Below are 25892 nucleotides of genomic sequence, written 5' to 3'. Positions count from 1 at the left end.
TCACAGGTTGCTGTTTGGGTTTTATAGCAACTGTTTTTAGCCAAGAAGAAACAGAATGGAAAGAATAAATATACTACACATTTTTTATAAAACTTAAAACTAATTACTATTTTAATTTTTTAAGTGCCTAATCATTAAAACAGTTGAGAAAAAAAGATAAATAACTTTGAAAATAGCTTTTAAATGCACTAAAAATGATAGAACTAGATCAGTGAATACTTTATTTTTAAATCAAATCAGTTTTTTATTATATTTTAGTGCATTTAAAAGTCTGTCACTATAAAGGTTTGTATATCTATCTATGTATATAATTCTCTTCTGGCAGCCGTTAGAAAACAAGCTGCAAGCACCTCCTTGCAGTCCCCTCTCTTTCTCTCTATCACTATCACTACCACCCCCACCCCACCCCCATATTGTCTGGTGAGCTGTGGTTCACGCTGTTTACATTTTACAATCATAGAGACGGGTTTGGTGACGGCTATTAGGGGCAGATAATTTAGTTTGAAACGATTTTAAACTTAGAGGAGGTAACTAAGAGGAGGCTGCTTTCACGTGGGGGGGGGGAGGGGGGGTTTAGTGTTTTTAAGCAAATATTTTTAGTGGTAGCATTGGTACTGTCGAACTCACAAATTATAAATTACTGAAAAGTAGAAAAAAAAACCAACTAAATAGCGGCGTATGATACGCAGCGGGTCGGCTCGTTTCTTTTATTTTCCTAATACACAAGTTTTACACATGATAGATATTTTCAGCATTTTTATGGTTTCTTTTGTTATAAATTTAAAGAAAACATTTTGGTGAATGGGACGCCAGGCATTATGCTGATAGAAAATCTCCCGTAAGAGATAGATCATGGTCTCCCAACAAAAGAAGATCCAGGAGCCGTGAGAGAGAGAGAGACGTCATGAAAGGAATGAAAGAGATTTACGGTTACAAATTGATAAAGGTAAGTTGCGGAAAATTGCCATGTATGTAATTTTTTTTTTAAATATATTTTCATTTATCCTTCAATATCCTTTTTATAAGTAAAGCCATTTCTATTTTGTTGCTAAGATTGTTGTTTTGACCGAATATGTATATTTTAAAACAACTTAATTGCAAATAATTCGATACTTCTATAATTGATTGCAAGGTAATTCATTATCAAACATTGCTTTCTCTGCCTGTTTAGATTACAGGACTGGATTTAGGGTTGACACCAAGCTTAACATAATCAACAAACATGAATTTTTACATGACTCTTCCAGTAATCATAGAAATAACAGTAGTTCCAGAATGTCCATAGTTTCTACTTGCTTCAATTTTTAGCAGATTTAGTCTTACAGTGAATAGTGGACATTCTTCACGTGTCTTTCAACAGGAACGCTCTCTCAACCCTGCTTCCTCCCACAGTTCTCTGTCAGATTTAGCCACGCAGTGACCGTTGACAGATCTGATGGCCAGACTTTCTGGGCCAATGGTATTCCCTTTTCAAATGTTTACACTGCAGCAAAGCACGAGTATTAATTACGTTTGTATATTACCGTAGTCGGTCTCTGATGTTACTTTGAGGTTCAATGTTTAAAAAAAACATTGAAGGAACTGGTTTGTTTTGTCCAGCTACCCTACGGTTGTGATAAACGGTGGTTATAAGGGCTCGTGATAGTTTGTGGTTAGTTGTAGGCGTTTGTATTTGGCCAAGTGTAAATGTAAAGGCAGATAAGATTTTAGTTAAATTGTTAATTAAGGCGTGATTAGGTTTGATTTGCGAATTTGATATGCTTGTTACATTACCAAGCATCGACAATGCTACTGTGTAGTTCGTTGTGAAACGATCACAGCCATATTCACAAATAAACGCTTTAGTAAAGATGGTGTGTTTTATCAACGTCCCGGGCAGCACTGGGTATATTCAGCTAGTTATTAGAATCAGCTTTAACTTACAAAATTACACAAAGCTTAACAGCAACAAAAATAGAGCATACAACAATTTTACGATAATTAAATGATTTATTTATCCAGCATTAATTAATTTGACCACATCTGGATCGTTAAATCAACCACTTCAAGGAGTGTCGTGAAATTTAACAAAGATGGCGAACATGTCGGCATTGGCCACGTCACCAGTGTTCCAGTTCTCGGGGCCGTCAGGTCGTGAGTACTTGAAGACCGGTAGCTTGTCCGCTTTCTCCCACTTGCATGCGCCGGTCTCTACCTTGTCCACAACCACGAACCATCCCCTGTCTTCCGGACATCCACTGAAACTGTAGACGCGGTTGATGAAGAAACGCCTGGATAGTTGATTGTCGCCTAAAATCCTGAAAAAATTAGTTGCGTCAGTCTTGATCCTGGTCCAGGTAGAGAACTTGACCTTGGACTTGTCGAACCAGTTCATGTAGGTTGTACTTGTGCTGTCAAAAATAATCTCCTTGACCTTCTGGTAGTTGGAGTACACGACGAAGGCGACTTCCTCAACTATTCCCCAATTATCGAAGACTTCTGAGTTTCTGTAGTGGTTGTTGCAGGGTAGGGGGTCGATCACCTAAGCATGAAACAACGTTTCAATAAATCTTCAGTCATAAGTGGTCTTTAAGAAAATTAAAATATGGAAAAAAAAAATTTCTTTATGATTTTTTAACACATTTTTTTTGTCAGAAAAATGTAATTTGAAAAATGTCGTAACACTCTAGGGAAATCGAGCTTCGGGCTTTATTGACGATAAGTGACGCGATGAGCGAGGGACTAGGAAAGTAAAACGTAACACTAATAAATTTAAGAAGGGTTTTTTTTTGTAGAATGAATTTGGGCAATTTTTTATACACTTAAAAAGCTTTTTTGTATATTTTTTGTTTTTAAAATTAATCAGGAATCGAAGATTAGACCATATTTTCTAAAATTTAATATAAGCCATTTTCATGCGAAAGGAAACCATTTTTTTGTTTAAGGCGCTATATTTTGACTATACCCACTTTGTAACAAATATGTGAGGGATAGGGGGTGGCCAAAGTATGAAGTCCTTTTAGGATGTGTCTGACTTTTTGTGCGTTGCGTTTCAAGGACAAGAGAGCGTCGTTAATTTGGTTAAAATCTACACAAAACACGTTCAGTCGACAGTCGATATTAAAATATAGCAAAATTAAAACCAAATTATATACTTATTAGTTAAAAGAACGCCATATTAAATGCACACACTGATTAAGAGACTTAAATTATTCCGTTAAAAACCCGGCAATTCGAGTGTTGCAGACCGGACTACGATGTTGCCGTCCGGTTGCCTAGTCGCCGGCCGAATACGTTGCTGACACTGGCTCGGGCGCTAGCCAATAAGGCCGTCGTTGTCTAGGGGTATTTAATTATTCTACCCGAGTCAGCTACAGTAAAATTACTGCTGTTTATTAATTCGCTGAATGCCTGTTCTGCTGAGCGAGGCTTCCCCTAACCGCTAACGTCGGGAGCGCTTGTGCGAGAGAGAGAGAGAGAGAGAGAGAGAGAGAGAGAGAGAGAGAGAGAGAGAGAGAGAGAGAGAGCCTAACTAACATTCCTGTATTTATACCCCTGTCTTAACCCCCCTAGCTATTCCCATGGGACAATGGGCTCAAAACTTGTGACCTATCAAATTATCCCCCCTGGCGCTAACAACCCTAGCTACTGGTCAGTATAAAGACTACTATTGTCCTCTCAGAGCGGTCAGTCTCTTTGAATGTGTCAGCTACTGTCCATCCCTACGGTGTACCCTGTAATTATCTAGTGAATGGATGTTTGTGGAATTCTGACCTATCATCAAGGTTCATTATGTTGTTATTTTTATTTTGTATTAGTTTGACCGAGAAAAGAGTAAACATTTCATAGCGTACGTCTTGATGCGTAGATTTATAGAATTAAGATCTAAATCAAATTTCAATTTATATTCTAAAATCGAAGATAACGCCAATAGTGATGTATTCTTTCCAAACTTTAAACATGTGGCATGTGACGTCATTGTTTATTGCGTACTTGTCACAACTTAAAACACTCTTCCGATTGCATAATTAAAAATGTAATTCTACATTCGAATATGCCTTCATTTTTTTTATTTTTCTTCTTTAACTAAAATTTAGTTTATACATTTAAAACATCCAGCATTTTATTTTCAACAAAAGTTTGCATCATGTTCTTGATATATTGCTGAAGATACTGATATTATAGCCACCGAAAATATTTTGCGGACAGAGAGAGAAAGAAAGAGAAGTTCGCCCATGGTCTTTTATATATATATCACATGGTGCGCAATTATTTTTTTTCTACGAGATTCTATTTTATTTTTAAAAGTCTCAATAATTAATAAACCGGGAGTTATCTCCACTAAATTTTCTGAAATATTTTTATATAACACTACGGGAGATGGCAACTCAGGATTCACTACTTCCTCTATAATTCGTATATGAAAAAGTAAAAATGGATTAAAAATAATGTTTATATCCCGAGGTGCCATCCCCCGTCGTGAAATATAAGCAGCGCCGGCGACAAGTTATTTAGCGCCCTAGCCAAAACTTATAAAAAGCGCCCCCCTCCCCCGTACAATATTTTTCGCGCCCCCGTATTATCAGAGGCGTAGCGACCCTTCCCGGCGTCCGGGGACAAACTTTCAATTTGCACCTCCCGCCCTCAAACTTTAGATTTGCACCCCCCCCCTCAAACTTTCAATTGGTTTTTCCAACTCATTTTGGCGCCTCCCCCCCCCCCCCCCCTACGGACAGCGCCATAGGCGACCACCTAGTTCGCCTTATAGGTAGTGCCGGCCCTGAATATCAGAGTATTCGATTAAGTTTAGGGGAGATCACTGCCGGTTTATTTTTTAGTGTTAGAAAATATTTTTAATATATAATTTGAGTTAGGCCCTTTCAGTTTTATGAAGTAAAAAATTACAATTATGTCATATAAAGGAAAACAAACATTATAGTATTACTTTGAAAGTAAAATAATTAACATGTATCAATAATCAAGATGTAAAATAATTTAAAGAGGAATTTCGACCACAAAGCACACATTTTGCAACTACCAGTCACGTGTGATTTGCATTGACCAAATCCTTGATGGTTATTTGAAATAAAGATATTTTTGCAATACTAAAGATTTCAGCTTTTCTTCAGCATCGCCGTGAAGAGCAATGTAGTAGAAAAGCTCTAGTCCGTAATATTTAGCCTAAGCAAGCTAACATTATCTGATCAACGCACCTGTTTACATCCGGGTTCCACCTCACTTGGGATCCCAGTACCGTCCGTATAGGCGTCATAAACAGATTTTCCTATGTAAGCTGTGCCACGAAACGCCAGTGTCCACCCGGTCATTGGCCTCTGCTTGGCCTGAAAAGGCATGAAACACTCGCATAGTTTTTCAGATGTGTATATGTAAAAAGAAAAAAATTGAAATTGTCTTACGCTTCCAAGCAAACCTTATTTCAATATACTAATTCGCGTGAACCATCAAATTCTCTTGGAATCAGAATGCGATTGAAAGTGTAACTGATAGGATTTACCTCCAATTTTTGGAACTTTTGACTCATCTGGTTTATGACTTTATTTTGTTTTAGCAATAACTGTTTGAAGTCAAGGCAAGCTGTCTCCTCATAGTCTTCCCCAGCTGCTAAAACACAAATTGCATACGTTTGTTCGTAAGATTGTGTATACTAATAACAAATAAATAAATAAATAAAACTTTATAATAACGTGCTTTTAAATGCTCTGTTCGCGTGTGAGAACATGTATATTTTAGAGACCAAAGATTATATAAATAAAGTTTGCTTTATTGCCTTATATTTCCAGTGCATTTAAAAGCTTGCTCTAATAAAGGTTTTTCATTTTTTTTAAATTTTCAAATTTTTAGTCATCGTTTGAAATGAAGTTCCCACTACAACGACAACAAAACATCAACAATCAACTCAATAGACTTGAGCTGTGTTTAGTTAACAATAAAACATCAACAATCAGCCAAAGACACTAGAGATATGTTAGTGTTTAGTTGACAACAAAACATCAACAATCAACTCAAGACACTAGAGCTGTGTTTGTATTTACCTTGACAGAGAAGAATGTCCGTGACTACCACGGCTAGGAACGTCAACAACTTCATGGCGAGCGTCTTTTTCATATTCTTATGATTTTAATACTATTTTTGTATTCTGGTTTACTGCTGTCGAGTTTTAAGTCTAAAACTTCTTGCTTTTATATTTTCTTTTTTGTCGTCTCAAAGTGCACGTTATTAACATTTACTTCAAACTAGTGGGATTTTTAAATTTCGATTAAGATCGTTAATTGCAATATGGACTTCTCACAAAAGAACTCCATCAGTGGATTAGGCAAATGTGCCCGCCCGGGTAAATTATTTTCTTTTTGCCAAGTCTATTTTAGTGAATAAATAAACTCCCGGTTTATTTTCGTATATTTTATACAACTATTTTGTGTTTTTCAGTAGAACAGTTTTGTTAATCGAGGCGTAAAAAATATTGTTAACGCTTGCTACTGTAAGTAAAAGTATTTTGTAATCTAATTCGTCTATTTACATACAGGTCAATTTTCGGAGGTTTTAAGTAAACAAGATCAAAGCAGATTAAAACTGGTTGCAGCTTGTTAGCCCTTGGTTTATTAGGTTCAAACACAGGTGTTGTCCTGATTCGAACACGATACACCTCATTGGAATAGTAAATAAGCAAGTGTTTCAATCACATCTTGGATATAGTATGTTGTTTTTTAAAATAAAGTTTCATAAAAACTGTATTGCATAAATTTTACAGAAATTAAAAAAATATTCAATTAAGCTAATTATTTTTTGGTAATTCTAATGTTAGAGTTTGAGGGATTTCATAGCATAGGTTAAACATAATAAACATGTTACATTTCTCTTTCCACGTTAAAATTGTTATTTAAATTTAGGTTAGGTTAGCATGTACCCCTCCTGGGTTAGAAGCCGCTGACAAGAACTTTCCAGGCATCTCTGTCCTGGGCAAGTCTCTCCAACTGTCCCCAGGTGAATCCAATTTTCTTGGTCTTCCATGTCACGTCTCAATGTCTTTCTTGGTCTGCCTCTTTTCCTTTCACTCTTTGGATTCAACTTGAGGGCCTGTCTTGTTATGCTGAACACGGACTTCCTGTGTGTGTTGCCAATCCATTTCCATCTTCTCTGGAGGATCTCTACTTCAAATAGCAGTTGATTTGTCCGTTGCCATAGTACCTCATTTCTGGTGGTTTTAGGCCTGCGAATTTAAAGGCTCTTTCTGAGGTATGTGTTTATAACTAATTGTATTTTCTTCTTATTTGTGGAATTTATCCTTAATGTCTCAGCTCCAAAAGTAAAACAGGTTTTACTAGTGTGTTGAAGAACCAGATTTTTATTTCAAGGGTTAAAACTTAAATCTCCAGTACCACAGTTGGTTGAAGAATGCTTTTGCCTTGTCCGTTCATATTTTTTTTGTCTGCCTCAATACTTCCAGGTAGGCGAATCTATCCAATTCTTCTAGGGCTTCGTCTGTCAGTCATCCAGCTGGTTCCATGTTGTCAACCTTATACCGTTTTTACTTTTCCTCAGATAATATTTTCATAATTCATTCAATGGTCAGCAGGAACAGGAATAGTGAAATCTGCCATAAGGGTTATCCATTTATGACGTACACAAAAAGTTTGAATTTTAGACCCCCCCCCCCCCAAACCCCCGTCTACACGCGTCCACTTACGAGCCCACCCCGGTCGTGGACGTCCGCGAAATGAAATTTTATACATAAGTATTTTATCAAATTTGTAGATACGTATCAACTTTTCGGCGATTTCCGATAACCGGAAGTGGAACTTTTTTACTTTCAATTTTTCAAAAGCCTATAACTTGAGTACTATTTTAGATAGATAAATGAAATTTCACATGTAAGTTAAAGGTTTTATTCTCTGCCTTCTGTCAAATTTTTTGTAATTGCCGACGACTAAAGTGGTAATTTTCACTATTTCAGATTTCTCAGAAAAAAAAAACGCATGTGAATTTATGAAGTAGGCTACTAATAATATTCCGCACTATTATACACATTTTGTTTGGCATTCTTTTTCTGCGACATTCTATTCTATTTTTAAAAGTCTAGGTAGTTAAAAATGGATTAACAATAATGTTTATATCCCGAGTTGCCATCCCCCGTAGTGTTATATAAAATATTCGAGAAAGTTTAGGGGAGATCACTCCAGGTATATTTAGCCTTTTAATTATTTTCTAGCCTTTTAATTAAGCCGGAACTTCTTCAAATGTTGACGTAAATAGGTTTTAGTTTTTTCCCATTTCCCCTCAACGGACTCTTCCTCTATTTGCTCTTGTATGACCTTAAACTTGTTGGAAATATGGAGCTTAAATTCAGTTGGTTTAGAGGGTCCCTTAAGTAGGCCAGTGTTATACATGTGTTCCTTTTCGTTTTTCACCGTGTTTTTCTTCAACTTGCGTTTTACTTTAGCAACAAGTAGGCGATGGTCCGAAGCAACATCAGCTCCTCTCTTGACACGTTCATCTTGAAGTAATCTCATGAGCTTTTTATGATACATGCATGTTCCACCAGATATTTCTGTAGACAAGTTGGGTGATACCCAAGTAGTATTTTGTATCATTTTGTGATGAAAGAGACTCCTTCCAATTACTACGTTACTTGTGGCACACAAGTCAGCAAATCTTTCTCCATCTCACCTAAGACCTGCTGTCCCATAATGTCTTCATATACTTTCTCTTCCAATCTTGGCATAAAAGTCATCCATAAGTATAAGGATGACTCTTCTTGCACGATGCTCGATAATGGTCTTTGGCATATTGTAGAACACATTTTAGTCCTCTTCTTTGCTGTCATTTGTTTGAGCGTATGCCTGTATTATGACTATGTTCATTCTTCTTATTTTAGTTTTAAAGGGGGCTGTTATTATCCACGGACAGTGTGCCTCCCATCCAACGAGACCCCTTTGTGCTTGGTTTGACAGCATGAATGCGACTCCTTGAGTATGTGTCACATTTTTATTCTCGTCGCCTGAGAACAGCAGTAGCTCTCCTGTTATTAGTTGGTTTTCTTAGCTGTCTGTATTTTTCTCTGACTTCGTTTATAAAGCGATTTCTTTTTTTTACGATATGTTGCTGACTTTTTGCTCAAGCCCCAACCTGTAAGACCAGGGTGCGAGCTTTTGTCCGACCTCTACCCGCGCAGACCTTCCAAGTCTGGTTGAACCTACCACAAGTTTACACTTCCGCTGGTATAGCTCCAGCTCTCCAGAGTTTAAGTGTGTTGTATGGGCCACCAACTCCAGCTCTCCAGAGTTTTCTGGGGCTGTATGTGCCACTACCCACAGCTATCTATAATTTGTTCTCTGCCTTACTGGAGAGTTTACCTACTACATTAATATTTTTTTTTTTTACTTTCTCGTATACGTAGTATAGAGAAAATATTGTAATCGTTAAAAAAAACGGGAGTGATCTCCCCTAAACTTTCTCGAATATTCTTGTATAAAACAACAGCGGATGGCAACTCGGTTTTTAATCCATTTCAAATACTTAATTTTTTTCGTAGAAAAAAAGAATTGCACACCAAGTGAACGCCACACAAATGTGCATAATATTGCGGAATATTATTAGTACTTTATAAATTCACATGCGTTTTTTTGAGACATCAAAAATAGTTTAAATTACTACTTCCGGTCAACAGAAATTTCTAACATTTTGAAAGAAGGGAGAGAATTAAATTTTTTACTTACAGGGAGCTGAAAAACGTCGAGATATGCAAAAATCTCGATTTTTTTTCTTTGCACCACTACAAGATTTTCTCTATACTTCGTATGTTTGTTTGAGTTGTGTTGTGTTGTGTTTATGTTCTGTTCTGTTTGTGTTGTGTTTGTGTTGTGTTTGTGTTGTGTTTGTGTTGTGTTTGTGTTGTGTTTGTTTTTGTATTGTGGTTGTGGTTTGGTTGTGGTTGTGTTTGTGTTGTGTTGTGTTTGTGTTGTGTTTGTGTTGCGCTTGTGTTGTGTTGTGTTTGTGTTGTGTTTGTGTTGTCTTTGTATTGTGTTTGTTTTGTGTTTGTGTTGTGTTTGTTTTGTGTTTAGTTTTATTCTGTTTCCAAGTTGGTACATTTTTTAAAAATTCACCGTGGCGGAGCACGGATGTGCAGCTGATATACATAAGTATGTTTTGTGCATTTTTTTGCTGAGGCCAAATTAGCATGTAATGAAGGTTGAGCCCAACACAACGTAATTAATTTGATACGTCATCTGCTAATAGAAAGAATATAATTGAAGTTTGTAGCATCTGTTACTTATGTAGTCGTTAAAAAAGTTAACAGATTCTTTGAAGGTTGAGGAAACAGATGGTCAGACTTAACAAACAGTTGTATATTTGCGTGCAGCTTCTCATGATGTATAGGGCTACAGCAATACTCTAATTGTTTTTTGTCGGTTAATTCAGCATTCCGATGGGTTACTTCCCTTTTTCCACTTTAACTTTTCCAATGGATTACTTCAACGTTTCCGATGGGTTACTTCAACTTTTCCTATGGGTTTTTTCAACTTTATAAATTTCAACTTTTCGGATAGGTCACTTCAACTTTTCCGGTGGGTTACTTCAACTTTTCCGATGGGTTATTTCAACTTTTTCGATGGGTTTTTTAAATTTTCCGATTGGTTTATTCAATTTTCCGCTTGATTACTTCAACCTTTTCCGATAGGTTACGTTCTAAATCACTATAAAATAGATATAGATGTATATAATATATATATATATATATATATATATATATATATATATATATATATATATATATATATATATATAGAGAGAGAGAGAGAGAGAGAGAGAGAGAGAGAGAGAGAGAGAGAGAGAGAGAGAGAGAGAGAGAGACACCATCTATCGTTTAACAAACCCCACCCTAGTAGGTGAATAAATTGATGATACCTTGGTAAATTAACCCCCCCCCCCCCCCCGTAACAGATTAATTGAAAAATACCTTGGTAACCGAACCCCACCTTTACCGGTAACATTTATGACAAGTATTTTCAAGAGAGCTATTGACATGGGTTTAGGTGGGTTGACAGGGGATAATTAAAAGTCGGTAATTGACTCGTCCAGAATACAGTTTTGTTGTCTAGACTCATCTTTTTTTATCTCGACCTCCTCGGAATTCATTCACGATATCCTGTGTTCTAAGACATACGTATGTGTTTAACATAAGTTTCCTTTTATTGTATGTTTGTGTTGTATGTTTATGTCCTATTAAGTCAAAGAACGAAAAAAAATTCATTACCTCCCATTAATAAAATAAAAGATAAAAATGTAAAACAGGAGAAATAACTAGCTACAAAACTGGTAGTAATTATCCTAAAGATATATGAACACATTATAAAAAGGAAAGGCATGCTGCTTATTGTTTTGTTCGTGTTATAAAACTACACTTTTATTTAAGGAAAAATAATATCTAATATATAAAGCTCAGTTCTGTATGTAATGCATATGTTTGTCGTTGGAATTGAATGAATTTAAGTGTTAGAAAATTATCGTGCGCATTTGTCTAAATTTATGAGCTAAAAAATTACTATTGAAAGTGTTGGGAAATAATTTTCATTTTTCAAATTATAGTAATAATTGTCGGCATGTTCATTAAACACAAGTTTTAAAAAAAATATCATCTTTTACAAAAATTCTAATTATGTCTTTATTTAGTCCTATAGCACTTACTTCCCTTTGATAAATTAGGAAAACAAAATTACTTCCCTTTATAAAACCATTGCATTAGTCGAAAATAATTTACTTTTTAATTACTTTGTTTTGGTGTTGGGAAAAAAAATAATTACATAACTAGCGGGGATTGATCAAGTGCAAATGTTGTAGGTATTTTACGGATAAGCTTGGAGTATTAAAATTGTTCATCAAATTGAAACAGGCGCGTTCGTTTAAGTGAGTGCAAAAGACTATGAATAAGTTGGGGTACTATAGTCGTTCATTAAGCTAAAACAGGTGATTCCGCCCCGGGCGTTTATGTTCGCGTTAGTGTTTTCTTTGTGTTTAGGTGGGTTTGCGTTAGTGGTTGCGTTTTGATTTGGTTCGTTTTTGTTCTTTCTTTTTTCGTTTTTGTTTGTGTTTTTTTGTTTGGGTTTGTATTTGTGTTTTTGGTTGGTTTTGCGTTTGGATTTGGTTTGTTTTCGTTTGCTTTTTCGTTGTTTTTTTTTTTGTTCGTATTGGTGTTTGTGGTTGGGTTTGTTGTTAGGTTTTTGTTTTTGTTTGCTTTTTTGTTTGTTTTTTCTTTGTGTTTGTATTGGTGTTTGTGGTTGTGGTTGGGTTTGTTGTTAGGTTTTTGTTTTCGTTTGTATTTGTAATTGTGTTAGCGTTATGTTTGCGTTTTGTTGTTTTGGTTGGTTGTGGTTTGGGTGGGCAATGCCGGGTTTATGATAATTACTAAACACACAGGTAATGGTCTTTAACAGAAAGGTTTTTCACAGAAGCCAGAGCAGGGCCTGGCCGAGACGGCTAGTATGTGGATATAATTGTTTAAAATATAACCCTTATACTTAACTGTAGTTTTAAAAAAAAGCTTCTTTTTTTTCAAGATTGCTTTGGACAGTTGAGACCACAACCCATTACGTTTAAAATTTTAAACTACTCTTATATCACATTTTTTATCCCTTATAATGGAACAGATAAATCACCAAGGACAGATTTATAAGCAAAGTAATAATCAAAATTAAGAGTTATGGTTCAAAAAATTAAATGTCATAAAACTTAAAACTTATTTTGTAACTGAGCCTTTTTGAAAAACCAATAAATCTTTACGGTTTCCCAATAGTTTTATTACAAGCTTTTATTTAACTTGTTTCCTCTGTCAGTCGACAGTCCGTCTATCTGTCGTCAATCTGTCTGTCTAGCGAAATTTCGGGCACGTTTAGCTGACAGATTCGGTTCAAGTTTGGCACGTGGATCAAGGCATGAAGACAACGCAATATGAAATTAACTTGGACTTAATTGGATGCCTAATTAATAAAAAATTGTTTCCAAATTTGTAGGCAGTCTTATCCAACTATTCCGCACTATTTTACGCGCGTTTTCACGTTTATTTGGCTCGCAATAGTTTTTAGATTAATCCATCAATCCATCCATCCACCCACCCACCCACCCACTCACTCTATCTCTCTCTCACGCTTTATCTCCCACTCTCTCTCTATTTCTTTGTCCGTTCGTCCGTATATTTTCTATATAAATTCTATGTTGTTATAGGGAACTATAGACATTCTATCTATCTATCTATATATATAAAAAACAATGTATGTGTGTGTGTGTGTGTCTGTGTGTCTTTTATGCATTATCACACCTCTTATCACATCGCCGTCGAACTTTGGTAAGTAGTTTGAGAATATTCCTGCGGAGGTTCCTGTAAAAAAAAAAAATTCAAATTCGCAGGGGTGGCGCCCCGGCAGGGCGCGATTTGTTTTTTCTCAATGCACGGTATATAAAAATAAATGTAGATTTTGGTTTGACAGCGTTCACCCGATAGCCATAAGACTTTAGGGAGTTGATTAGAACACTCTAGGGAAATGTTCTGTAAAAAATTATTTTTAATTTCGCAAGGGCGGCGCCACGTGAGGGTGCGTTTTTTCTCTATAAACGGTAATTAAAAATAATACAAGTGAATTGCGGTGATACTGTTCACACGATCGCCATGAAACTTTGGGAAGATGTTCAGAATATTCCTGGGGAGGTTTCTGCGCTAAAAACATTTTTAATTTCGCAAGGGCGGTGCCATGTGAGGGTGCAATTTTATCTTTATATACGGTATATAAAAATAAAAGACGATTGCGGTTCGACACATTTTATCCAAGTGCCATAAAACTATTTACACACGGACACACAGACAGACAGACAGACAGACACACAGACATACGGACAAGATTGCAAAATTATGTTTTTCCGTATCAGTGAGGTGTAAAACGTCGAGATTTGTAAAAATCTCGAATTTTTTTTTTGCACGATTACAAGACTTTCTCTATACTTCGTATATACGAGAAAGTAATAAACTAGACCTAACAACTGTTTTAAAAACTAACATATCGACATAATTAAATTTTAAAATTTTAATTTATTGCTAACACTCATGTGAAGTTAAAATAAGGGACATTTTTTTGTCTAATGACGGTTTAATAGAGATTAATCCAAACAGAAAACAATTCTCTTTCTTTAACGTTTCATTTAACTGAGCCGTGAACTAGATTCACATGACCTGGCCTGGATTCATATTTATGAACAGCTTATTCAAATCTAAAATGTTCTTTCAACTATTGAACGAGCCACTGTTCTTGCTAGTTATGTTATGCCGTGCGACACCAAACCTTTTACAAGTAATAGAAAGAATCGTTCTTAAGAGACTAAAAGAAGATTTGGACACTAGATAAAGCATATTATGCTTCATGCGTGTGTGAAAACCCAATTAACTTCAAAATTCGTTTTTTATTATATGTATACAGTTCAATTAGCAATTTGGCAGTGTGAAAGTGTGTGAAAGCGGAGTTGGTATAAATGCGCGCTTTTAAATTTCATGAAGACTAAATCTAAAAGGTGGAAGATTTTAAATAATAGCCCACGGTATATTTAATTTTAATTAAGTTATTGATCTTGCATTTCAGATCTTTACATTTTTAATTATTTACTTCTTTTTGTGTTCTTTAAAGATTATTTTTTAACATAATGATAAAGTATGGGTTAGATCTTGCAAAAACAATATTCACATAGGTTTACTTGTTTCAAAAGCTTTGATTCTGCTTGTAAAATAAACAACTATAGTTACTCTTTATTTGAAGTTTGCTTATTCATCTGTTGGAGGGAATTATACACTTATCCACAGTGCTTTTGTTTTAACTAAATTTACCCGAGTAGGCTATATATTCGTTAAGTATATCTATACGTGCTGATCATCTTGACTCATTCTTACGTTTTTGAAGTTGTGTGAGAATGTGTTTACTTTTCTGTACATTATACAGCTTCCTTTCTTGACGGTCTATATCCAGCAGGAATAACACTAACAGCAGATGTACATGAGCTAAAGTGGACAGACCTTGTGACAACATAGCGCCTCGCACATGCCTGTTGCTGAGCTAGGCATTGATTAGTAAACCAAGAAGTAGGCTGTAGATCTATGTGCAATGAGTTATTAAAATGTGATATTTAGGGTACATAACATGGCAGTTTTTAACTCGTAGTTTCAGTAAAGTGTTTGCTGTTGTTGTTTGTGTTTGTGTGTGTGTGTTGCAGAACTTGTTTTAAATATTATTTGATTATTCTCCAATAAAGGTGCCACTATCCTTAAAATTGTCGCCCATTCCCCTGCATATGCTATTGTATTGTGGCTTTTATTCAAGTTCCAGCCTCAACTAAATTGCTTTTGCTGTCTGCTGGTGATCAAGAATAATGAGAAGGCTTGTTACATCTGTTACCAATGTGACGTTAAAGAAGAATAACTTTACATTGAAAATTACGGAAACAGAATGGTTATATATCAGACTCGTGTTTTCTAGTTCTGCGTCTATTTTTTTTTTTAGATAAATTAATACTTTTCATTTTTTTTTGCAAAGGTTATAAATTTTTTTAAATAATGTATTACTTATGTTTGAAATATTTGAATTCTATGATAAAAACTGAACATTTTACAAAACGTATACACAGTTCTATCAACCCGGTATGGAGCTCTAGGTCGAGAGTAATAACCGGAAGTATTTTATAGCTATTGGGTCTGCTTGATAACAATGCCGTGAAGGTAGGGGGCGTGGTTAATTCCTTAAAAATCTGAAATAATACAAAATATTAAATTTTAATCTCGATAATACAAAATTATCTCAAATAATACAAAACGAGCCGATCCGTTGTTTTATTTTCTATCATTTAGTAATTAACAATTTATGAATTCGACACTACCAATACCGCGACTGAAAATCGTGACGGACGATTATCGGCACCGTCTCTTCCCCCCCCCCCCCCCTCCATGAAAGTAGCCGTCCGTGACGACAGTTTACAGACGACAATGAAAAGATCAAGCAGAACTAGATTATCTGGCCATAGTTGCCGTCACTAATTCGACCCGGCTCTAAGATTGTAAACATTCGGCGTGAACAACAGCTCACCAGACTGGTGGGGTTGGGGGGTGATATCGATATGGTCTGTTGCGCATGCCTGGTGTGCGTACGTGGTGTTGGTGCCCCGCATGGTCCCACGTAGAGAATTATAGATATACGAGCCGACCCGCGGCGTATTATACGCCGCTATTTAGTTGTTTTATTTTCTACTTTTCAGTAATTCATAATTTGTGAATTCGACAGTACCAATGCTGCCACTGAAAATATTTGCTTTAAAATACTATCAGTTGGTCGTTAAGGACGATACCCCCCCCCTCCCCCGCCCACCCTCATTTCCCTCAACACCTACCCTACCCCCCCCCCCCCCCCCCCCGTGAAAGCAGCCTCCTCTTAATTACCTCCACTAAGTTTAAAATAGTTCCAAACTAAATTATCTGCCTCTAATAGGAGTCATTAAACCCGGCTCTATGTTTATAAACATTTAGCGTGAACCACAGCTCACCAGACCATGTGGGGGTGGGGGAGGTTGATTTATGCCTAGTGAAGAAGAGAGGGGACTGCCAGGCGCGCTTACAGCTTGTTTTCTAGCGTCTCCCAGAAGAGAACTATATATATAGATATATAGAAAGATAGATAGATGATCTTAAACAATACAAAATACTAAATTTTAACACATTACTAACTTCCCCCACTTCCTTTGCTGTTACATTTTCACCTTATTAAAAACGCGAATGTCTTGATACAGAATGGAAATTTGTACGGTTCCGTAGTACGATGTTACGTGTTAGATCAGAAGCTAGTGCACAGAGAATAAATATATTAATATGTCAAAGTCTACTAACATCTCTTTATTATCTGCTTACAAAAACTAATTAATTATAGTCGGGCAGATGAGACTCGTTAGCTGGGGACAGCACTATTCTAGAAGAGACAACTCCAAAATCAAACAACTGCTGCCTTGTAATATGTACTTGGTTGGACACAGAGTTTCTTCTTCGGGGAGAATGTCTAACGCCCCCCCCCCCCCCAACAAAACGGAATTTAAATCGAAAATATATACTTTTACCAGTGTCCGCCTCCCCCCCCCCCCGGAAAATGTTGACCGCCCCCCCCCCCCCCCGAAAATATCAAAAGCCCCCCCTCCCCCGCCCCCCCCCCCCTGAGAAAAAAGTCTGGAGGAAACACTGGTTGGACAAAGGCTATGGAAGCAAATCCAAAATGAAAAGCAGGCTGAAATCGGAGTCAATGGCCTCAATGGCGCATAAACAGTTGACACGTATACTTAATTGTGTTGGAGGGGATCCCTTTCAATACTAAAATTAAGAACGAAGAAGAAGAAGAATTATAGGAACCTGAAATAAACTCACATTTGTAATTATTTCGGATATATGCAGCTTTATTTTAGAACAGTACTATTAAAATAACTTTTCAAATGAGATAAATTATCTCGCACAAGCACACACACAATGACGCATCAACAAAAGTAGTTTGAATAAAATTAAATAATACTCTAGAATTGTTTCGTTTATAGTTTTTGCAGTCACAGCCTCAATCTCGTTTATTAGAATATAACAGGTGTCGGTCCAGTCTGATCCAGTCTGCCTAACATGGAGATGCCTTACAACATGTAGCCAGAGATGCTATCCACTGAGATTATAATGACCATCAGAGGTACATCTCACATAGACTATTAGTATTCAAGTCTATTTGTTTTCTACCCCACTCACTAGTAAAGTTACCCTTCAGAACCTGGCAGCCCGTGGAGCAGATATAGATCTCACTACAACACAGTGTTTCTCGAGGGGGGGGGGGGGTACTTGAAACTTGGTGAACGGAAAAACAGTCACAGAAAAAACACAGAAAAAAGTCAGTTTTTGTTAGGAAAAAAGTCACAGAAATTAAGTCACTTAAAAAAAGTAAAAAATGTGTAATAAGAAATATTTTGATATACTTGTTAAGAAATGTAAAATTTTGGGTGTTTATAAATATGGATGGTGTCTTAAGTAACTGTAAAGGTTTTAAATATTAATCCGACTGTGACCTTCACAATAAGTAAAAGTGCAAAAGATTATTTAAACACCTGCCTCACATTTTGTTACATATTTATTTTTGTAAGCCCTGCTAGGGGGGGGGGATAACTAAAATCTACCTTTCTAGGCTTATCTAACTACTGTCCGGTCAGTGCAAGCCCGGCTAAACCCAGACTGGTTAATAGCCTAACCTTAGTCTAGAATAAACACAAAAAACTTTAACAGTTCAGTAAATTTATTAACTGGAACCAATACAAAAAAAGATGATAAACTACAGAATACACCAAACACAACTAAACAAAACGCAACGGAACAAAACACGACTAAACAAAACACCCAGCCAAGTTGCACAAGCAACCTCACTGGAAAAAGGGGGGGGGGGAGAGAAAAAGAAAAGGAAAACATAAGAAAAATGCATGGAAAAATATATACATCAATATATACATATGTTTAAATACTACTAACTTCTACTAAAGATATCTAAAGCCTCGAGTAAAACTAATCCTTAATATTACAATTCTAAAAACAATTCTGAAAAACACAACTAACCACTGTCTAACCAAGAACCAGAACTTAAAAATAACGTTAAAACAAATTCATTGTAGAACCAATCTTTCCTACACCAGGAGCGGCACGAAGCCATTGGTCTACCTATACAACATCCATATTGATAACATTTAAGTTAACACACTCCTCTAAGGCCCCAATGAAGGCAGACACAAAGCAAGTGACCCAACATGACATTGCACGAAACAGCACACACATCAATTTTAAACAACCTAAAACTCGAGGCAACTAAAATATACTCATTACTGTCTAAAACAACCGATTATAGACTAAGCCAATCCTAGTCATCGTGGGGAACCCACAATAACAACACATCATAATAAAGTAAAACAAGTAAATGCACACACGCATTCGCACCAGTTTAGGAAACACTCCTAAACAGTGGCGTAGCGAGGTCGGGTGTCACCCGGTGTGGCACTTAATGGTGTTACCCCCCCCCCCCCCCAGAGGCGTTGCGACCCTTCCCGGGGACAAACTTTCAAGTTTTCGATTTGCACCCCCCCCCCCCTCAAATTTTCAATTTGCATCCCCCCTCAAGTTTTTGATTTGCACCCCCCTCAAACTTTCGATTTGCACCCCCCCCTCAAGTTTTTCTCTATATATTTTGCTATTTTTTGCCTTGGTGTCACCTCCCTAAATGGTGTCACCCGGTGCGGTCCGCACCGTCCGCACACCCCCCCCCCCCCCCTCGCTACGCCCCTGCTCCTAAACACACTGACCTAAACCACGTGGTCCGAAAACACACGCCAAGGGTTTAGAAAATACAAATATACATTTTAAATCTTTCAAAATAACACACCACGTGTATACCAGACATGCCGATGCCCAATATCTCGTTTTAGACGAAAAAGAAATAAAACGAGAACACATCGGCAGTCGCATTCATACAAATCACATAAAGATAAAATATAAAAAAAAAGACAAATACCTCCAACGCACGAAGTGCGACCACAGACAACTGACTTGACCTACATCCTTGCGGTCAAAAAGAAAGAAATTATCCGAGCGGTCAGTTTATATACTGACCCCTTCGGGCGGAAGGGGAATCCACTTAGCCGCTGGGGACCATTCACCCGGAATCCCCTTAGCCGCTGGGGACCATTCACCCACAGATTCGCACCCAATAAAGTAATACAAAATAAATAATCCATTCACCCGCTCACATTTAAATATCTGGTAGAAAATAAGTAATGCATGCACATCGTTGTGTTTTGTGGGTTGTTTTTATTTTATTTATTTATTTAATATTTTTTTTGCCGTATAACTTTTATCTTTTTACTCCGTCCCCATTGTGTATTGTTGACGTTTTGCTTCATCCTATTTTCATTTTGATATGGAAAACATTTTTAAAATGTAGGCTCTTTTTTTTTTTTATTTTATTCGAGTGCATTTATCTAAGTGAAAAGCACCGACTCTCGAAATTTAGTCCCACACACCAAACTGACGCGGCTTTTTTAACGAGGTTTCCACCAACACGTTACAAATCGTGTATTTATTTTAGACGTTTGCGTTATTTTCTAAAACAGTGGTAATTAAATGCAAACAATGTCGGCACTTTATTGCTTTGATCTTAGTTGTTGAGGCGCTAGTTTGTCCACACAACCACCGAGATGCCCAACCTTAGTTGTTAGGGCGCTAATTTGTTTACACTACCATTAAGACACCCCAACTTAGTGATGGGGCACTAGTTTGTCCTACAACTACAAACACGCCCCGGTTTACGCTGATAGTGAAAGAAACACCCAACGGCAACGGCCATGGTGTCAGAGGCGTCGCGCGGCTCTTGGGACACGGCCCCTGGCGGAGGCCCCTAAGGTGGCGAGCCTGGTGATTCAAGTAGTACACCTATCCCCCTGTGCATGACACTCAATAAGCGGACCAAAGGTGTCAAGGGGATTTCCGTGGGAAGCCGTTACTCCAATATTTAAACAAATGTTAGACCTATCACATAGTCCATTGCGGGAGTGTACTCAAAGACTTTCCAAATTTTCATTACAATAGCATGAATGGTATGGTAATGCATAAAAGACGGACACACAATGTTCTCATGTACAAATGTATGTGCATTGTGCCCAGTTCACTCGGAGTGAAACTTTCTGATTTAGGGGACATCCATAAATCACGTCATGCTTTTTTATGACGCGCAAAAGGCCAGACCCAACCTCTAAATGACGTCATTTAACAATATTAATCTATATATATAATTCTCTTCTGGGGGGCCGTTAGAAAACAAGCTGCAAGCGCCTCCTTGCAGTCCCCTCTCTTTCTCTCTATCACTATCACTATCACTACCACCTCCACCCCACCCCCACATTGTCTGGTGAGCTGTGGTCACGCTAAATGTGTTTACAAAGCTAAATGTTTACAAATCGTAGAGCCGGGTTTCTATTAGGGGCAGATAATTTAGTTCGATTTTAAACTTACAGGAGGTAACTAAGAAATAACTAAGAGGAGGCTGCTTTCACGGGGGGGGGGGGGTGTAGGGTCGGGGTTAGGGTTAGGGGAAAGGGGGGGTTAGTGTTTTAAAGCAAATATTTTCAGTGGCAGCATTGGTACTGTCGAATTCACAAATTATGAATTACTGAAAAGTAGAAAATAAAACAACTAAATAGCGGCGTATGATACGCTGCGGGTCGGCTCGTTTATTATAAAGGTTCAATTAATTCATTTACTAATAATATAAAAATAGTCTTACCTTATTTTATGAATAAGATTCATCAAACTAATTAATATTATGCTACTAAAGTAACATCCGCTAACTAGTGTCTGATAAAATGTGAGCGCGTGATAGTGTTTAGTGTCTAGAGATTACAATAGAATAAAGAAAATCCAACCGCTGGTACAGTTCTCTATTTACAAATCAACTATCCAGGTCAAAAATGCACAAAAATTACATTTTTTTTAATTATGAACAAATTAATTATATTCGGCTGTGGGCCCCTAAACGGTCTGCCCCCACCCCTCGCAATATTGGGTCTTGTGGCATTGTAGCTCCGCCCCTGGACAAATGGCATCCGATTTGGTGTGACACTGCTGAATAATTTTACTAAATACTAAATAGTCATATTTGTAATTTGATATTAAAACTACTAATACTACTAGTAGACTTATAATTATTACCTCTTCTATTAAAGAGATCAAGTTAAAACTACTGGGATACTTTTAAATAATTGTATCTTAGCTTTTGTTTATTTTAACTAAGTTTAAAAGACTATATACCCGAAGATATTGTTATAGGAGACCTACATCAATACTTTCTAAAACTAGTCTAGATCTAGAATCTGTCTAGATAATTTAAAAATTAAAATATCTATATTACAGTTGTTTTCCGATTTTCCGGTTGTTAGTCGAATACTAGATGTTAGGCTACAAAAACGTAACGTAGTTTAGTTATTACATTTTTACACCATAAAAAAATAGATCTAACAATCTGACAATCAAACCGCACCACGTATGCATATCGTGTTGATATGTGTTTTCAATCAGATCTATATATCTAGGTGTCAGTGTTAGGCCCAACTCGGCAACTTATTTTAATCTTTTCGCGTCCTCCTTTTCTAAGAAATTTGTTTTGTATTGTACTGTAATATAATTGTAAAGTATAATAAAAAGTAGTCTACAGATTTTGTACACTAAGCTTTGTTCCCCCATTTTACTTCCTTTTTACTTTCTCGTATATACGAAGTATAGAGAAAGTATTGTAATCGTGCACAAAAATCACTTGAAATTTTAACAATTTTCACCGTATTACACCACAGTCCTTCATCACATCCGAAGTATAGAGGACTTATTTTAATCGGGCAAAAATTATCAATCCAGATTTATCAAAATTAAGAGGTTTTATGCGTAATCCAGTCTGAAAAACTGGGCTTTGCAATTCTGTCCGTATGTCTGTGTGTGTGTCTGTCTGTCCGTGTGTAAACACGATAACTTGAGTACCGTTACAGCTAGATTGATGAAATTTCATATATAAGTATTTTATCAAAATCGTAGATCCGTATCAACTTTTGAGCGATTTCCAATAACCGGAAGTGGTACTTTTTCTACTTTGAATTTTTCAAAAGCCTATAACTTGAGTACTATTTCAGATAGATAAATGAAATTTCACATGTAAGTAAAAGATCTAATTCTCTACCTTCTGTTAAATTTTGAGTAATTTCCGTTGAACGGAAGTAGTAATTTACGCTACTTCCGATTTCTCAAAAAACTAATGTAAATTTTTAAAGTACTAATAATATTGCACACTGTTATGCACTTTTTTATTTGGCGTTCACTAGGTGTGCAATTCTTTTGTCTACGAGATTTATTCTATTTTTAAAACTTTAAGTATTTAAAATGGATTAAAAATCATGTCTATAGCCCGAGTTCCCATCCCCTGCAGTGTTTCTTCCAGACTTTTTTCTCCGGGGGGGGGGGGGTGGGCACTTGAAATTTTCGGGGGGGCGGTAGACTTTCTTCGGGGAGGGGGGGGGGCGAACACTGTTAAAAGTATATATTTTCTATTTAAATTATATAAATTTCATTTTGTTCGGGGGGGGGGGGGGGGGGGGCGGTAAAAAATGTTCGGGGTGGGGGGCGGGGTAAGAGATGCCTGGAAGAAACTCTGATCCCCTGTTGTTTTATATAAGAATATTCGAGAAAGTTTAGGGGAGATCACTCCCGGTTTATTTAACTTTTGATTGTTTAACTGCAAAAAGGACCTGGTAATAGGTCTAGGCATTTAGTATTTAGGCCTATTATTTAGGTCTACTATTTTAACTAAATTTATTTACTATAATATTTAGGGCCTAAATCTCCCCTATTTTATTTTAGCCTTAGATCTTCTTAGGATTCGGGTGTGTACTCAGTAGTGTTACTAGATCTAGACTAGTAGGCTATTTATTAAAGTATTAGTTAGACACTATTAAAGAATTAAAGTATTAGTTAGGGCTTAGGCCTAGGGCCTATAAATAATTAGAATCTTAAATAGTAAATGAAATAGCCCCCCCCCCCCCCTAGACCTACTTCCTTTTGTTTAGCTATGTTGACAGTGTAGGCCATGTCTTTAATAAGTAGTTTAGAGTTTACTATCTATATATATAATTATCTTCTGCGAGCCGTTAGAAAACAAGCTGCAAGCGCGGTCCCTACCATCCCCACCCCTACATGATCTTAGTGAGCTGTGGTTCACGCTATGTCTACCTTCGTGGAGTTGGGTTTAGTGACGGCTATTAGGGGCAGATAATTTAGTTTGAAACGATTTTAAACATGGGGAGGGGAGGAAGGGGGGGGGGCTATGGTCCTTAACGAGCTACTTATAGTGTTTTAAAGAAATATTTTCAGTGTCAGCGTTGGTACTGTCGAATTAACAAATTATGAATTACTGAAAAGTAGAAAAAACAACAACTAAATAGCGGCGTATGTTATGCCGCGGGCCGGCTCGTAGTAAATACTAAAAAAATGTGTAATAGCCCATGTGGTATCAGCAAATTATATTTCATTTAAGAAATTTTAATCTAGGCCTATTTGTTTATAATTATGCTTGTATTTGCTTAACTTTAAGTAATTATTCATATTTGCAACACATATTGTTACCAGGGGGGGGGGATAAGAATAAAGAATAAAGTTGTAATTCATTGGGTTGCGGCCCCTCTTGATGTGTAGTTGATGTCGAGTTCAGAACCCACTGTGGCGGAGGGTGAGCGACGGAGAGAGATCATCTCAACCAGAGAAACAGATGGTGAGGAACTGACAATCAAGGTGGTGGTCCCCACCAGACTTCGGCAGGAGGCAACGCCTTTCGTGCCAGAGGTGGTCGCCCGGGACGGACAAGAAAAGGTGATGGTAAGGCCAGCCCCAAATCTGGACGAGGTGAATGCGAGGGACGAGGCATCGGAGGAGGATGACTCTTTGATCAACCCAGAACCACCAGCGGAGCTGCGGAGGTCAACCCGTCAACGACGACCCGTCGAGCGACTCAACCTGGCGCATCAAGTGGTGACCAGTACCAGCACTGGAGCCTCTACCGGTTTAATATATTTGAGTTGTTAGGGTAAATGTCTATGTATTACTGTACTGAATTTTTTAAGTACAATTATTTATGAGTTGTAAATGTAAATGTATATTCCATTGTACATTTATTTGTGAGGGGGGGGGGCGGTGTAACACATATGGTTACCAGCCAAGGGGGGGATAAGAATAAAGTTGTAATTCATTGGGTTGCGGCCCCTGTTGATGTGTAGTTTTTTGCATGCTCTTCAGTGAGCGATTTTACCTGTGTCTCATGTCATGTGACATGGGATTATGAGTAGTTCGTGCCTAGCCGTGTCAGACAGACCCAAGGCTGCTGTCTTTGGACACTGAGGGTGACGGTACCTAGAGGTAGATCAATGACAATGTAGACCTAATGAAGGTAATATTATGTTTCATATTACTGTACTACTCCTACTAGTGCTGCATGTTGCAGACTAGGGGTGGAGTGTCTTCGTTAGATTACTTTTCTGTATTATTCCTGCTAGTGCCGCATGTTGCGCACGAGTTAGGTGTTAAGTATTTATTTAAGTAGTTCTTATTGTGCAACTTATTGCTACTTATTGGCAGTAACATATTTTATTTCACCCGTGTATGTTTGTAGCCTACGCGTGGTATTATCACGTGTTTACATCCGGGTTCCACCTCACTTGGGATCCCAGTACCGTCCTTGTAGGCAGCATAAACAGATTTTCCTTATATGTCAGTTCGGGCAAATTTTCATTGGGGAAATCGCCCTTGGGGCAAACGGTATTCGGGCAAAAATCAGGTGAAAATGTCTGGTTCTGTTAGCCCAAAGTCCAACTTTCTAGGAATCCCCTTCCTGTCAGCTTTCAGTGTTGAGAACGTTAAATTAACTCTGAGAACGGATATTACTATACAATATCATTAATTATTTCTGTTAAAAAAATTTCTTGCTTAATATTTTAACTTTTCTGCTTATTGAAAAAAAAAAAAGAAAAAAACCTTTTAATTTCTATAAATAGTGAGAATATTGTGTTTTTGAACATTGTAACTTAATAAGGATGTGCTTTGTGTGGAGGTAATTGAAAAATTATAAAGTGCACTGTGTGCTTGACACACGTTTGATTTTGCCAAATGTTAAATGTGTAGTTATCCACAGTAGTGTAATTGGCCTTTTGTTTTTATTGTGTCTTATAACGTGTTATTTTTTTTCACGTGTATAAATTTTATTTATAATAAATTATGTAAATACACAGGTACC

At 37.0% G+C, this 25892-nt stretch overlaps 2 protein-coding genes across 3 annotated transcripts in view; one reads left to right on the top strand and one right to left on the bottom strand.

The window, feature by feature from the left end:
- The window catches only part of LOC131936528 (protein SON), a 104149-nt gene that overhangs the window by 2381 nt on the left and 75876 nt on the right, over positions 1-25892 (top strand). The gene's annotated exons all lie outside the window — the stretch shown is intronic.
- Positions 1970-6168, bottom strand: LOC131936529 (uncharacterized). Of its 2 annotated transcripts, none has more exons than XM_059293561.1 (4): positions 6033-6168; positions 5495-5601; positions 5193-5321; positions 1970-2521 (listed from the first exon to the last, which is right to left on the bottom strand). In XM_059293561.1, exons 1-4 carry the CDS (start codon positions 6103-6105, stop codon positions 2045-2047), a joined length of 786 nt encoding a protein of 261 aa, XP_059149544.1. In that variant the 5' UTR covers positions 6106-6168; the 3' UTR covers positions 1970-2044. The 2 variants fall into 2 exon arrangements, with proteins under 2 accessions (XP_059149544.1, XP_059149545.1); XM_059293562.1 differs by having other exon boundaries at positions 5495-5598; positions 6033-6162.

The sequence above is a fragment of the Physella acuta genome, unplaced genomic scaffold, assembly GCF_028476545.2.
Source record: "Physella acuta isolate Inbredline_101_S28 unplaced genomic scaffold, ASM2847654v3 ptg000179l, whole genome shotgun sequence".
Classification (NCBI taxonomy): domain Eukaryota; kingdom Metazoa; phylum Mollusca; class Gastropoda; family Physidae; genus Physella; species Physella acuta.
Note: the sequence above shows the minus strand (reverse complement) of the source record. Positions and strands in the feature narration are given on the sequence as shown.